The 15,917-nt window shown below is 43.5% G+C and overlaps 2 protein-coding genes across 8 annotated transcripts in view; both read right to left on the reverse strand.

Annotated features, from left to right (window-relative positions):
- Window positions 1–9,959, reverse strand: LOC135496036 (uncharacterized). Its single transcript, XM_064785140.1, has 8 exons — window positions 9,906–9,959; window positions 8,293–9,798; window positions 5,930–6,004; window positions 5,180–5,379; window positions 4,625–4,721; window positions 3,465–3,479; window positions 1,850–2,003; window positions 1–1,422 (listed from the first exon to the last, which is right to left on the reverse strand). Exons 1-7 carry the CDS (start codon window positions 9,957–9,959, stop codon window positions 1,893–1,895), a joined length of 2,058 nt encoding a protein of 685 aa, XP_064641210.1. The 3' UTR covers window positions 1–1,422; window positions 1,850–1,892.
- The window catches only part of LOC135496401 (uncharacterized), a 26,230-nt gene continuing 19,972 nt past the window's right edge, over window positions 9,660–15,917 (reverse strand). For all 7 annotated transcript variants that reach the window (XM_064785742.1, XM_064785737.1, XM_064785739.1 and 4 more), the window contains 3 exons: window positions 14,059–15,156; window positions 10,735–11,283; window positions 9,660–9,798 (listed from right to left, as the gene is read on the reverse strand). In XM_064785742.1, the coding sequence (XP_064641812.1) occupies window positions 10,792–11,283; window positions 14,059–15,156 (1,590 nt within the window). In that variant the 3' untranslated portion in view covers window positions 9,660–9,798; window positions 10,735–10,791. The remainder of the gene's footprint in view (window positions 9,799–10,734; window positions 11,284–14,058; window positions 15,157–15,917) is intronic.

Below are 15,917 nucleotides of genomic sequence, written 5' to 3' on the forward strand. Positions count from 1 at the left end.
TGGACTTTATCGGTTTTATTTGGAAACCAAACTAAAACAGGCGCTGACTGACACGACGGCAAACGGCTACATAACATGTATGCGTGAATCTATACAGTGTATAAAAAAGATGGCGTCAGGTTTATCTACGGGGCTGAAGATGTCAAGAACACGAAGGCCACAAATCCCCAAAGCATTGCTGGATTAGCTTGACACATTGTTATGGCGGGCAGAAGCAGAAAGGACCTTTGACTTATTTCTGAAAGTCCTTCGCAGGAATTTCACGTACAATTAATATTGTTCGAGGCAGTGACCGCTTTCGTTTCAGCATCTTCAAAGCCCCATGACCCTTGCAGCGTCACAAAGTAGCCTCTACACAAGAAATGGACATCTCTCCGATTGCAAAACCTCAGATGCTTTAAAAAGGAAATGAAGCAAATGAATAGTCATGGTAATAAAGAAGTGTCACTAACACCGACAGACGGCGCTTTGTCATTCGAAAAAGTTCGGCGGAGTTTCGTCTGAGGGATGCCGAGTAAGGGAAACACAACCAAAGCGCCTTTCTGTCGTGATGATGGAGATCAAATGTTTGATACCGGTAGATGGACCAAAGTTTGGTGTTACACACTAACACGGTTCACGCAATACAAAATATATACAAATTATAATCTGCTATTTTGATCCGATTCTGACCACAGGCGTTGCCCAATGGCCTCGTCTGCAATACCGCTGAATTGGAGGCTACGCGGATCACCAAATCGTCAGGTTCGTGTAGTCCCATAATCAGACAACGAGTCACTGTGTTCGCAGCCTCGAAGGGCGTTGATATTGGTCGCCACTAGGGGTCGCACGAATTTTACGAGAATTACGATTATAATGCTGGTAAATGTTTATTTTTGGGGACCTCTGCATCATGACACCGGTGAAAAGCAGTCAAGATCTTGCATTTTGTGCAACTCCTTCTCATCTCTATTGAAAAACCGTCTGTCAACTGTGACCACACTGCGATAACAGTTGCGAAAGTTGGGTGCGCCACAGAATGATGACATCGTAAACACTGTACTCTCTTGGTCGAACGTAAACCCTCAAGGAGAGAGACCACCACGCCAACTGACACTTCAACAGCCTTGACCTTTGATAGCTAAAATGGCCGCGGTCGGAATGACCTTTACCCATAGTCGTCGCTCCCCTTGTAGTTTAATTTGAGGTTTAGCAAAACTAAAGTCCGATTTTCTTCCATTTACAACATTCTACATATTAAGGCATCGTTCGCCTTCGGAGTTCCATTCTATCGCATAATTATTTAACATGTTTATAATTGAAAGTGCGAAATAAATATATACAAAACTTCGAATATAATATCTTTAGTTTGGCAGTCAGAGCTGGATGATGTTAATAGTGGTATTATCTATCAAGGCACCACGTGTTACATCTGGTCAGCTCCTGAAAAAAAGGAGATGAATTTAGTTCAATGCCCGTATGAGAATTTCAAGATCACCACCAGAGACCGCATTCAGTTAGTGGGGACGCTGCCAGTGGTGATAAGCTTTTGTTTTTACATGTTTACTGGGCAGAATCATTTCCAAAGACCTACATGTTCTCACCGAATCGTCAGTAGTTTCCTATCAATGAAATGTGCATATGTGGAAACAATCATCCTCTCTCGGGATGGGAAATTGGTGATATGAAAATAAGAGCAGAATGCTTGTAGTTTCCTTTGGAGATAGAGGCCACGCCAGGGCAGCACTTGCTTCAGATAGTCCGTGGGAAGCCATAGATTTTGGAGAGTAGCCTTTCAGAGGACATGAGTTGCCCTTCTCTACGATCCTCCTTAATCGAGGTCCAAAGACAACATGACTTTTCTACTTACTCTCCAAAATTAAAGGCGCTCGGTATCTTAATCTGGCACTGGGCTAGTAGCTGTAGAAGGTGGGATCACGTTTCGATTTTGTGATCACCTTTCTCAGTTTGTTTCGGAGCTCGGAGACGGGCTGGTTGAACTGCCCGTAATGGCTAATGTTACCCTGAAAACAAGATTGTGTTGGTAATGAGAAAGGAGCCAAAATGACATGCGAATACACCTTGAACAACACAATTTCTTAAGTTCAATTTCTTAAGTTTATAAAAGCCAAAACCTAAAACTGAAGCCAAATTACTGGCTCGTTGGAAATAGTAGAAAAAGTGACCTATCACGACAACGTGACGTCAATAATGTGAATCGACATTTATTTTCGTTTCGTGATCGTATAATTAACGTGCATCATCACAATTAGACGTGTAGTGGCTAGTAGCCGTCCCAGATCGAAGGCATTCCAAACTCTGCCATTAAGTTTGCCAGTGAAATAGATGTAAATCAAATTTCAAAAATTTTATTCACTGTAGAGCGATTAGCAAGAATTCCAATACTTAATTCGTGCAATCAAAAAAATTCAAGCAAAAAAATGTTAAAAAGCGGTCAACATCCAGTGTTAATACTTTGGACTTGATAAAAAAAGGGTAAAAACCACACCACTCTTTCTAATCTATTCATTAAAACAATTTATTTTAAAATTACTACACACTACGATAAAATCTACTGCGTACAGAAACGTTTCAGGTGAGAAGATATATTTCCATCTTAGCAGATCAATCAGATTGTATTTGCACTGCTTCGCTCACAACAGAGTTTGCCCTTCCGTGACTCTACATTTTATAATGACTTTACAACAAAACATGAGTTTTTAACTACATGTATCTTTTTAACAGTTGTCGACCGTCAACTCCACTTGTCGTTCAGAATCCAGTAGTTAGTAGGTGCGCAAAGCGATGAAATAGTAGCTCAGCGTCGACCGGAGTTTGACTACCGATGCGTCTACTCGTATATCAAACATGTTGAAGTCAAAAGAAAGACCTGGTATAGTGAATGTAAGTTCAGTTCTATTTGCCGGTTACGCCTATCGACCCCATGAATGATGCTAAGTAGGGTCAATGTAAACAAGATTTGTCCTGATAACCATTGGATAACACAGTAGAACAATGTGGGCCTCGGTGCGAGCAGGCTTTGTTTGAAGACAACAGACCGTGTGCTGGGCGAGGCCTGTATTCTTTTAACTGCGAGGTTAGGGGGAATTGACGTATAGGTAACCGACAATATCAAAGGCTCCCCTACCATAAGAACAAACCCTTTAAAACGTTTCTGTACGCATCTCACGCATTTACCTTCAAAAACAGTTTTACGCGATTATGGGTGCATGTTGGTTCCCGCCGAATTTGACCGGGTCAATGACGGTGGTTTTGGCTGCCATCTTTACCACGTCAGCAAAGAATGAGCACATGAGTCACTGCCCTTGTCGAGTCAGGAGGGACCCAACTTGTCATAAATGGGTGGACCTTCATATGAAAACAACCAACATTCAGTATAGATTGAGGAAGGTCCACCCAAAACACCTCTGTCGTTAAAGGTAATGCACTCCAGAGAAGCAAAGGATAAAAAGCATTATAGTTACTGCATTATAGCAAGGCTGAAAGGAAACGGTAATAGCATGAAGGTAAAGCTGAGATGAGTAATGGTCGGGAGGCCGATTTGTTATATTCACACAAGGCATTAGCTGTGTTACACGGATGGGACACGATGGTCGGCAAAGCGATTTGGGACTTCAAGATAACTACCTGTTCAGTAGTAGGGCATGAGTTATACACTAGCAAAACTTTCACTAAAACAACGTGAATACTTTGCTTAAGCAACTCATCGGGTAAGCAATTGCTTGAATCAAAACCTCAGAGGATTCTGGCCGGGAAAACATTCAGATCTAAACACTTCTCTCCAATAAAGTCAGGACTATTGAATGTTTGTACCTAATGTTCGGTTCTTTGACAACAGGAGCGATTTTCCCGAATGCTCCGAGTATATCTTCACTGGGTCAGGGCTATTGGCACGACTTTCGCACTCATGAGGGTTCAACATCTTGACTTGATGAGGACACTAGTTGATATCGAGCACTCGATTGCCTTGTGGCAGTAGGGACTTGGATGAGACGATGGGTGTGGTGCTGTAAACCGTCAACCCCGGGTCAAATCGATCATGGAATACTTAACAAATGTTAAGATGCTGACGGCACAGAAAATTATTCAAAGTTGTCACCATATGACCACTGCCATTGCCTGCATCCCCATGCTTCATGAACAAGGCACGCTAAAACTACCGTAAAGCTATGACCAACCTTAGTACGGACCTACCATCAACTTTTTTGGATGCTTACAAGCATCGCACCTACTTTCTGATTTGAGGTGCAAACTTTTTTTTTCCTCGCCAAATACTGACATTCTTGACAGTACATCGTTTTTTTACGAAATTCGGACTTATTAGGAAACTGTTGGATGAAGTCGGGGTTTTGCCGGATAAATCGGAAGAAAACGATCGAGGAACCGATAGCAGTCGTAAAGGTATTCTTTCAGTGCATGACAGAAGTTAGCATGAGTTGGCATTTCAGCATCTTAACCGAGAACGCCAATAGCTTTCCCGTCTCCATGTTCGATTTGAGCGGCACGGCCACGTCACGTCCACACTTACCAAGCTAAATGGATTAGTGACCGACACACTTCCATACTCGTTATCCTCATGCAGTCGGGAACGGGGCAGGTAGTACACGACTCTTGGCTCACTTACCACAGAACGGGATCGACCTGCGCCGCTTAGGTTCACCGCGGGCCCATCAGAATACAAGGCTCTCCTATGGTACTTGTCAGGCTCGAGTTCTGGCATCCTGTAATTATAGAGTTTTGGTTGACGATAGAAAAGTACGATGTGTTTCAGTGTAGAATGACCTATAAGTATGTCCATGATGAAATAAGTTCCAAGATGTACTTCATATTCTTCTTTCCGGGTGTTAACACGAATCTATGTCCAACAGATTTTCAACAGCAATTCAGGAGCACGATTACTAAGACCTGGAGATCTTGATATAAAAAGAGACGTCCTTCGACATCCGAAGGTATTTGGAATGTTATCTATGTAGAACTAGTGCGTTTCTCACTCGACATAGTCATCAACATAGAATCCATTCGGGAACGCTTGTAGCCAGCATCTTCCCCAAATGCCAGTTGATCGCAAGTCCGTAACAGTGCTGTGTTGTCGAACGTGGTCCAACAGCAACGATTGGACATTCTAGTGTGGCTGGCGCGTTACCAGTAAAGAAACTTTTCTATCATCTAGTGCACCCACCTTGCTGCCAATTCATAGTACTTCTTTGCTACCTCATAATCGACTTCTTGGGATGGGCCCAAGTCCAGGGTAAGATACCTATCGATGAGCATTCTGTGGGTACCCATCCCACCCTTCACCTCGTTCATTTGGTCACGTACGCTCGAAAGGGACTTCATGGCTTTAGGAATATCGTAATCGACCAAGGCATCGACTCGCCTCTGCAAGGGGAATGTACGCACACGGTGAACAAGGAGCCGTCATCAGAGGTATGATTGGCCATATCTGACCTACCTAGTTGCCTCCCAAACCAGAGACTTTAGAACCCGAAACATGGATATAACTTTTTTTTAAACAAGGTATCTTCTTGTTATTGGACACAGTTTGGCGAGGCTAACCAATCCTTTGACAGAGCCTGCCAGTGAAAGTCGTAAAGATGTTCATGGCCAGGTGTATATCAACTCGTCAGCACCAATGCTCCTTTATTTCATATGCCTTGTTTTTACAACCTGGAATTTTTCGTCTTACACTGAATAAACACAACCTTATGATAAATCTATCTGTTCACAGTGTAACATATTTGTCGATCAAACATAACTATTGATACCGGTATAGGAATGGATAGGTTCTTAGCAACATAGTGATCGAATTCGACGATCTCGTCAAAATATGATCGGGGTTAGCAAGAGGAAAAGGGTATCAAGCAAACTGCACATGTATCGAGTTGAAGGTCCATAGTCTTCACTAACTTCAGACGCCAGCATTACTTACGTTTGTCTCGTAATCAGGACCCAATAAGTCGCCATATCTGCGTCTTGAAGCGTCCAAATAGTTTGTTTTCTCGGCCTATGGGGCAAAGCAATCGGACACAGTTGTTATCAGTGAGGATGACACCACACAACGCAGGACAATATCACACATAAAGAACGAAAAGAGAGAGGAAAACAAGTGAAAGAATTGGTAGAGGACAAGGCTTTCCAGTGCGAGGTTTTTCCTCTGAATACCAGGCGTAGCAAAGGATAATGTGTGCCTTTTTTCAATGGATTGAAATCAAGTTCAAAAACTTCCACATCAGATACGAAAAGAGACTGACGATATTCGAGGCAACATTTTGATTGTTCTTGAGCGAGGATGGACTTGTCAACCTCCACCAGAAAGAAATGTGCAAAAAGAGAATAGTAAGAAATATTGACACAAGTGCAGAAAGAGATGTATGCAATGCATAAGTCATTAACGGAATCTGACTTTTGTGTTGTGCATACGTCCCTTGGAAAGCTGTGCTTGTAAAGATAGGAAGATAGGTATGAAGTATGTAGAAAAGATAAATAATAAAAAAATGAATTGATATATCAATATTTAAGGAACATTGAATAAAGTTACAATAACGCGAAGACTCTTTACAATTCAATACAGAATTTGCACAGATTAGCAATGTGTACTACTTATCTAAGGTGAAGTATTCGAATCATGATTTAAAATCTTACGCAAGGAACTATAGTATTGTTCAGTTATCAAGCTACATGTACTTTGTTGTCTTTTGATTTAACTGTACCAGGCAAAAACATGTTATTGAGAGTAAAAAATCAAAACAAAACTGACATATTCTGTTATTTCATTTAAATATTAAATTTAAATCAACATCGTCTAAGTATACTATACTCTACTAGAACAATAAACATGAACCACATTTAGCAAAGGTCTTCAACGAAGAAGCTACAAATGCAACTCAATTTTGTTTTCCAACGATACCATGCAGAAGGAATAAATATTTAACTTTTCAGCTCCCTTTTTCTTTTAATCAACATCTGCATGCAGGTAGCCCATCATCTGTCATTGAGATTCCCTTCTTTTCTGTGTTGGTTTACTTTATTTTGTTCTACCACCGGCAAAGTGTCATCTGTGATCAAAAGTCCTATCCTCATTTTAGTTTATGATTCTACATACTTACTTTAGAGAGAAAGCTATAGGGAAAGGAGCTTCAGTTGGAACTTGCATGCATGGAACGGATCACGTGTTAGTCATTCAGTTAGTTCATCAGCCTATCCGTACATTCATGTAGTGTATTCCATCCTCTACAAGCTGATTCAGTGTACATGGATAATGGTTCGACCAACAGGGGGAACTAAGGACCATACAAATTTGGAACCATAAACTTTCGGATTTTTTTTCAGTTTCAGCAATCTGATTGGCCTTATCTTCATATGGCGGATGGAATAAAACTAACATGATTCAGCAATGACGTCACCAGATAGCTAGCGCTATATCACAGGAATGGCATGCAGGTGGCATGCACGTGTCTTGACTGATGTTTTTTCCCGTGGAAGAATCAGGTCAGGGAACCAGTCAATCGCCGGTGACGTCATTGCCGCGAGTTTATATATGGAGCGCACTGTTCGTAAAAGTAACGGATGGGCGCCAATATGGATGTTTTAACGATTTGTGAAGATGTGTTCAGTTAACAAAAGATTTTCACCTGACAGCAATTTCAACTACTAATTGAAATTGGATGTCTCGAAGTGATTTAAACAAAGGTTTACATTCGGTAACTTTGATAAACATAACTAAATTTAATAAACATTGCATCAACTATAAATTAAACTTGGTAGCGTAAACAGCAAATTTATAGAAGCGATAATTTTCGTTTAACCAAAAGTAGGCAGGAATCAACGTTAAACTTTTGGAGAAACCCTAAGATTAGGATCTTGGCTTTTGAACAGCAATGCATCATATATAAACTGACATCCTCCATTGCCATAGTGGTTGAGAAACCCGGAGAAAATAGTAGTTATCTCACAGCCATACATTACTTTTCTGTAATGGTGAATGAGGAGTAGTGAGTAGTTCACCGTGTGATGGATGCACCAATCAACTGTCGAGGTGATGGACGACTTTTTGCCACAGCATCTTCATATACCTCTGTCAGAATCTAGCTTAGAACTACCAGATATCGAATGCACTGGTGTGATTGTTTATCATCTGTTTATATATGTCATGATGCCTTACTTGAAAAGATTTCAAGCGCTCCATCACCAGAAGGTGCGAGTTTCTCTCCACAACTGTGATAACTTACAATATTCTCTTCAACCAATATTGACAACAGTTGGATGCCCTCTTGTTAGTCTAAACCTACTCACCAGTTCACCGTCTCCCCGCAGCAAGTAAGCATGACTCCATGGCCTGTATGGATATGGGCACAACCCCCGGGTCTTAGAGATAGGTGCCGTGGCATACCTAAAGTTGCCGGCATACAAAGGGCTCCCAGAGTACGGGTAACGCTCGAAATTGAAATGCCCCAATCTTGGTTTAGGGCCACTTTTGGCAGCGTAAACCGATGCTGGGCGCCGTGTTGGGCGATAACTGTCGATGTCAAGGTCATCGTAGGAGCGCCTGATTTGACCTACATGAGGGGAGCTGAAGGGGCGTTCAGAGTCGCGATACAGTTCCAAGTCCATGTCATCATAGAAACGTTTTGTTGCAGTTGTCGGCCCCCTAGCAGAGAAGCTGGTGTAGGGATAGTACAGGTCGCCAACGTAGCTCTTGGTTGGCGAGTAGAGTCCCTGACCATAGGGGTGGCTCATCGAACTCTTGGTGTAGGGGTACAAGTCCATGTCGTCGAAATATCGCCTTGGTGCAGAGGGACTAGCATGGCGATAGCTTGCAGAGAGATCCAAATCGAGATCATCGTAGCTTCGCCTGGGGACAGTGTGCGCATTATACCGGTATGGGTAGCGCCATGGGTGACCCGAGTACATGAACTGATCAAGGTCAAGATCCCTGTAATAGGATTTCAGAGTCGGGGTCGGAGGTGACTTGAGATAGTGAGAACTCAGTGGCACCCCCGAAAATGGGTACAAATTGTAATCACCTCGCTTCAAAGGTTGTTTCCCACTACGTGCATAGCCATGATAGGCGTACTTCTGTGGGCGCAAAGCATATTCAACGTCTAGGTCATCGTAGTAATGCTTGGTGGGCATACTGAGGTTCTTCGCAGAGAAGCTCCACGGGCGTCCAGAGTAGGGGTTCAAATCTGAGTCATCAAAATAACGTTTCGTCACAGAATGGGAGTCGTTTTCAGGGAACAGGTCGGCGTAAAAACGCCTAGTAGGAGTTGTGGCGCTCCTGGCATTGGGCTGACGCCATGAGTAAGGGTGCCGTTTATTGTCGACGTTCTTCTCCACATTGCTGTAGTCGCTCTTAGTGGGGCCATTTAGCAAAGAGCTGTAGCTCCAAGGTTGGTAGACCCAGGGGTATGCGTTCAATCCATACTCGTAAGAGGCCTTGGCCCGTGGGGGAGTGTGCACACTCCTCAAATAGTCATACGTCCACGGATTCCACGACTGAGGGCCGAGCGTAAAATCACGGTAGCTCTTTGTTGGTGTCGGTGCATTCAGATAGCAATAGCTCCAAGGACTGGAGACACTTGGATACAATCCATGCTCTGAGTTGTTCCTCCATGATCTCGGTGTTGGATCAAATGGTGGGAAACTTACGCTTTTGCCTACAATCGTCGGCGTGGGTGTTGGATAGTGGCGCGGGTTTCTCCTGTTGTTGGTTGTGTGCGTACTCCGAGGTGTACTGCTACTTCTCTTGCTGGTGGTGGTGTGACTGCGTGGGTGTGGTAAGGGTGCATCATATATATCCTAAAGAAGTAAAACCATACACAATGAACAGGTGAATGTATCTGCCTGGATGCAGGTATAAACGTTCAGAAAATATACAAAACGTTGTAAAAACACGATGTACACACGTTCCATATTGCAACAGAATTGGTGAATTGTGTGTCAAACTCAGTTATATTCATTGGTAGAAAAAGAAACCTCTTGCTGCCGAAGAGTACAAAAGGATATTCGAACAATTCCTTGCCATATGAAACGTTTAAGAGAACCATACGTTGTGTTCATGCTTAAGATCGATTTTTCATGCATTGGTTCCAATCTCGAATCATCCCCATAACTTTGGTGAACATTTTAGTTCGATATAGTCCAATGTCAATTCAACCTGAAATATCAATACCTCATAATACTTGTCACAGTAAAGAAAGCGCTTGGTGTTTCCATTCTACAGGATGTGTGCGCTTAAGATGAAGTTGAAGCAGTTGGGTTTTGATTTGAAAGAGAGACTTCATCAGAATCCTTCTTCGATGATGCTCTCATTATCATCACACAGCACATAGCAATCTGTTCTGTAGCGAATGAATTCCGCAACCTTATGAATTTAAAGTTGATTTCACAGACAGCCGTTAGAATGGACACAGTAATGGAAAACAGAAATATCACTTCAAAACTTTCAAACCACGAGCATGCAGAAAAACCTGGATGTCACACCATGGGCATTGGTAGGGTAGTTGAAGAAGGGAATTCCTTCAGGTATCAACACCGAAATTATGAAAAGAATTCCAAATATGGATCTGTAATTACGATCTTGGTCTAAAATCTTCAATTTGCTGTCTTGTTGACCTGTTTAGATCACTCATGGTGGGTTTAGGAGCCACACGTTAACCACGAAAGCAGGACGACATTACACTGCTAAGGGTAAAGTGGGGTGGCACTCCATACCAACCGGGTCAAACAGCCTACCTTTAGTACAAATATTTTCTTCAAACGTCTACATGCCCAATGCCAGATTAACTCCCATCACTCCTCCTCTAGTCCCTCTTTCTCCGGACTATGTTCCTCTAACTCTAATGGTACAACCGACTCTGCCGACTGGGCCACTTCAGCGGCTACTTGTGGTTCTGCAGCTGGCCTAATGGATACTGTGACTGGTTCATCCTCTTCATCGTCAATGACAACGGTTGGCTTCTTGGCGGAGATCACGAACGTTTCCTCTGCGTCGTCAAACGCAGGCGCCGATCTTTCCTCCTCGGGGCTGAAGACATAGTACTCCGGCTTGTAGTCTTTCCTTGGCTCTGGAGAGATGGACGCCGGTAGATCCTTGAAGCTAGGATCAGACCTGGTCGTCTCGCGGCTCTTGTGGCCACCGTACTTGGATGTGTACCCGCTCTCGTAATCGACATGGCTGATACAACTTGACCCATGGTCGTTGGAGCTACCAGTGTATGAGCCTGTGCTGAAGAACTTCTTGCGACGTGGTGTAGCAGGTAAGGTCTTTTCTATGAGTGCAGCCTATGTTAGCAAATAAATCAGTTTACTAGTACATGGCAAGGTACGTAAAGGAGAATGCTTCTGTTGTTTCTATATTTCTATATTTCTATGTTTCTTTTAGGAATTTGGTAGACATTGAGTCGAAATCATGTCACCAGTATACATTGCTAGAATATATCATTGTTATATAGATGAATGCTTGTATTTTTTAAAGAAAGGTTTGGTCTGATTCTATCATATACGTGTTATCACATTATTCCTCGATTCTATCAAGATACTCAATGCAAACTAACTAATACTTTCAGGAACGAAATGAATCTAGATTACTTGAACGGGTTGCACTCTAATGGATACCAAATAAGTTTTTCATAAAGTTTACAGACATTATGTGCACTGAACATGCTGTTAATAGAAGTGTGATGTACTAGACTAGTTAGGTTTGCCCTTGAAAAGGATGACATGTGGATTGGATGGTTCTCGTCTGTGTTAGGGTGAGCAATTAGTGAGATTCTGTGTAGATGAAATGGACGGGCAAACGATACACGTATAGCCATAGTAGTTGAAACAGCCTAGATATATATCGATCCCAATGGCCCAGCGATTAAGGCGTCTGCCTCGTGAATGAAGGGATGAAGGTTCGAGCCCGACGATAGCTTTTCCCGATAGGGCCAGTTAGTTAGCCACAAACTGCCCCCATGCCAGGTGCCTGGCATTAGAAATAGATGTTTGGAAGTAAACGTAAATAGTGTCTCATAAGCCAAATGTGGCGGGTCTTTTCATTAGGGGGACACTTTTTACTGAACCTGCACCTTTCTCATCGGACATACTTGTATGGTGCTGCTCCCCAATTTCGAGTCATCCCCAATTTCGCGAAAACCCGTTTTTTCCCGTTTTCTCGCGCGTCACTTCGTTTCCAGAGAAGGAATTTTCTGATTTTTGATTTTCATTTCGTTCCGCAAAGAAAGCGCCCAAAATGCGTCCTAAACAGGCAAGTAATTCTCTAATTACGTTCAAAACACTGGGTCAATACCTAGGATCATGCACACGACACAGAAACACAACAATCAGTCGCGCATGCGCAATACCCGCGAAAATGGGGGAGCCGCTTCGGATTTGTTTTGGTCTGCATCGATCTTTCAGTGAGCGATTTCAAGATTAATTCACGCTTAAAACATCCACGCAGCACCCCAGATATTTCGTTATTGATCTCAAATTTCGTAATAAATAAGCTTTTGCGTGTATGGAATCGCTGGAAGCTAGTAAATCTGCACTTAGTGATAAGACCCGCGAAAACTGGCTCCTACATGATACATTATATCACTTTCCAGCATAACCCACAACCAAATTAGTCACAGCACGGCCGTATCCATTCCTTCCCCATTCATCAAGGCAGCATTCTATGTGGACGACGCGCTGAGGAAAGACCAGTTCTTACTTGAAAACGCTTTCTAAGATTGCACTGGTCACAACCGTGGCATGGTGCACTCAGAGAGCAAGAGATGCTGGTGGAGTAAATGTTTGGACTTGGTTCCTTAGAAGCATGAGATCCAGGTTCGATCCCCTGCTAGAGAATTGTTTCAGATCTCAGAATATACGAACTTGGCTGTATCAATCTACTCAGACGCAACATTAAAGCACACTACTCTCAAGAAAACACAAACTGTGCTTCCCGTATCGCATGTGGTGCAGATATAGGTCTTGTTAGAGAGCCACCTTCACCAGATTGTCATTTTGCCTTCAACCCGCCGGTTCCCGCGAATGTGGCGAAAGAACCGTTCTCTGCCACTGCCCTCTAAACTACAGTTCGCCAGTTGAGAGTGGCGTTCTTCATGAGTATGATTGGAAAGGATAGCTCGCTATCTGTTTGATAGACTTGTCCACTTTCTCTCTCTCACACACACACACACAATCCGACAAAAGAGAATTGAGGCTCAGTTCTTTCTTAACCGCAGGCTCAAAAAGCAACCAGAGCAATAAACTATGCTATGACCACACGGTACACATAACAAACATAGCAGTGTCAAAACAAGTACAAACTATAACGTCTGCCACATTTAAGCAAGAGAAACTGCACACATAGATGAGACGTGGAGGCTTGGATGAGTAGGTTGTGATATGCCCTACACCTTCCACGACCAGCTGGTCAAGGCACTCCATTTGAATTGGTATCAGGTTATATAGTATCCGTCACGACACCACTACCTTTCTAGCGTCGACACTGTTGAGTGCAAGTAAGTAAGCATGTTGTGGCGGATACCTATAAGCAAAAATCTGCCGAGAAACTGACTTTACCCCTGCAAAAAAGTCCCCTGTACATTAGGATGGAAAGAGCATAATGCTTCTTTCTGACAAAATAAAGCCAGACTTTGTCACCCAAGATATATTTTCTTTGTATTTTTGAGGTATGAATAACTTATTATGTACAGTTTGCTGAAAACGAAAGCTGTGATAGTGCATTCATCAAGTCTGATTCTCGGCGGATAGAGGTATGTTGTGATGGGTCTACACACGAAAACTAAAAAGCAAAGAAGAAGAATGAGCAAGTGAAAGAAGGGAGCAAGTCTTCACAACTTGCTTCACACGAGGTTAGAGGTATAAACCAAGGCTTCACACGTTAGGAATAGCGCTTGGGAACCGGGTGTGTAAAGAAAGGTCAGTAATCCCGACACCGAGGTTAGGCTCTACGCGAGTGGTGAGTGCAGCTGCCTAGGCGGACCATGCTTTTCAGGTCACCATGCCACTATGATCACATGATGTCCATGCTGCTCATTCATTGGATGATTGGTAAAAGATTACCTTGACTCTAATTCGGTCGAGGGTGCTGCATTGTTCTCTGTCCTCGAGGGCACGATGATTGGATTGCATCGCCATCCATGCCTCGGTCTGGTCCAGCCGGCTTCGCGGCAGCGTGTCCAGCTTGGAGAGCTTTGAATCGAGAGCGGCTACTGAAGGCCTGTATTTGTAAGACGGCGTGTACTCTTCATCGAACGCTGGTGACGTGTATGATTTGTAAGGCGACGTGAATGTTTCGTCAGTTTCAGACGAAAACTTGTATCTACGAGGTGAAACGTAGTCATTCTCTGCGTCAAAGTCGTCGTAGGGGATATCAGAACGACGATACTCCCTGCTATAATCAGAATCGGAATACAGACGCTTATGGTAATCTATATGACCATAAAGTCCCTCGCCTGCATTATAACGACGACAGATTTCCCCAGCCCGGGTATGGACATCTCCTTCAACCAGATAGGAATCTTCATCCTCGTAGTCATCGTAGTTATACTCATAGGATCCAGGACTGTGCGTCCCGTTCAAGGTCCTGGTGGGAGGAGGGACGTAGGGCTCGTCATCCTCATCGTCACTTGGGGCGGTGAAGATGACACGGCGCTTCGGGAAAAGGTTTTCCACGTCAATCTCCTCAAGGTCATCGTCGTCGAGATAGGTCGGCTTCGGACGGTGTTCCGTAGCTGAACGTATAAGCTCCGATCCGAGTCTAGTGGCCGGGGACGACGAAAGATCTGTAGATCTTGATGTTAATTCCACGCCGTATTTCCTAACGTATGGCTTGTGAGTACTAAACTCATCAGCCAGAGAGGAGTATTTGAAGGGAGAGGCGTACGGGGAAGAGTCCCGCAATGGGGAGTAAGTCTGACGAAGGGTGGCGGCGGGTTTGTCTAAGTGGGACAGATTTAGGCTACGGGGACGCTCCATGGTGATGTCGTCGGTGTCGTCCAAATAAGATGACGCTCGTTTCTCGTGTGTAGCACGCCTGAGGATAGGGTTTTTTAGTTGTGCCCGGCGTCTCTCTGTATCATCTATGTTCCGGCGGACGCTGGACCCAACTCGTTCGCGGACCTCATAGCTCGGCTTCTGGTTCTCAACTTCCCAGTCGTTCTGCCGAAAAAAGCACGGCACTAAATTTTACACCCAAAATCGGCGAAACACACAAGCAATACAATAAAGAAATGAAAGTGAAAAAATACATTTCATTTGGAAAAATCTCGGTTTAGAATCACGACAGAGCAGTGGCATGGTGACCTTGAAAGCTAGGGGGTCATCTAACCTTGGTTAACCTTGACCTTTGAACACAACAAAATAACCTGAACAAATATGAACTTGACGTTAGTTGCATCCAGGCTGTAACAAAATGAATAATTATGAAATAAAAATTATGGTAAACTATCAATTCGAATCGTAATGGAGTGCAGAAATAGGTGGAACATAATTTCGGCAAATAAATCAATCGGTGAGCATCTTATAGAGGCGTGTGTCGAGGTGCAAGTGTGTGTTGATGTAATGCAAATCATGTTTGTGATGGTACTGTACGTGATGTAACTGTATTGCAAAGTGTATGATCTAGCCGGTTCAAGAGAACAGGGTCTTCGTTTGATATTTGATTTGAGAACGGCCTTTCATTGGCACCAGACAGTCATTGACTACCAACTGCAGGAAGCGAATTCAGTCACTGGATATGTGAGAGGTACAGTTTGATGTTATGTATTGTTGTCTCTTAGGCCTGATTAGGTGCACACTGGCAAGCCAGCGGCCCCGGGTTCGATACCCGGCGTGGAATGTGCTAGCTATGGTCGTATCCGTTTAATTATGTGGTGTGATGAAGGGATTGACCAATGAACGTCATCACTCCAGCAGCTCTG

The sequence above is a fragment of the Lineus longissimus genome, chromosome 11, assembly GCF_910592395.1.
Source record: "Lineus longissimus chromosome 11, tnLinLong1.2, whole genome shotgun sequence".
In the NCBI taxonomy this organism is placed as follows: Eukaryota; Metazoa; Nemertea; class Pilidiophora; order Heteronemertea; family Lineidae; genus Lineus; species Lineus longissimus.

Bases quoted from the DNA above. Each gene is read 5' to 3' on its own strand.
- LOC135496036 (XM_064785140.1), bottom strand. From the start codon at position 9,959: ATGAATATAACTGAGTTTGACACACAATTCACCAATTCTGTTGCAATA. The intron at 9,799-9,905 runs GTGTGTACATCG...TTACTTCTTTAG, and splicing joins ATTCTGTTGCAATATGGAAC to GATATATATGATGCACCCTT. The intron at 6,005-8,292 runs GTGAGTAGGTTT...TTTGCCCCATAG, and splicing joins TGCGGGGAGACGGTGAACTG to GCCGAGAAAACAAACTATTT.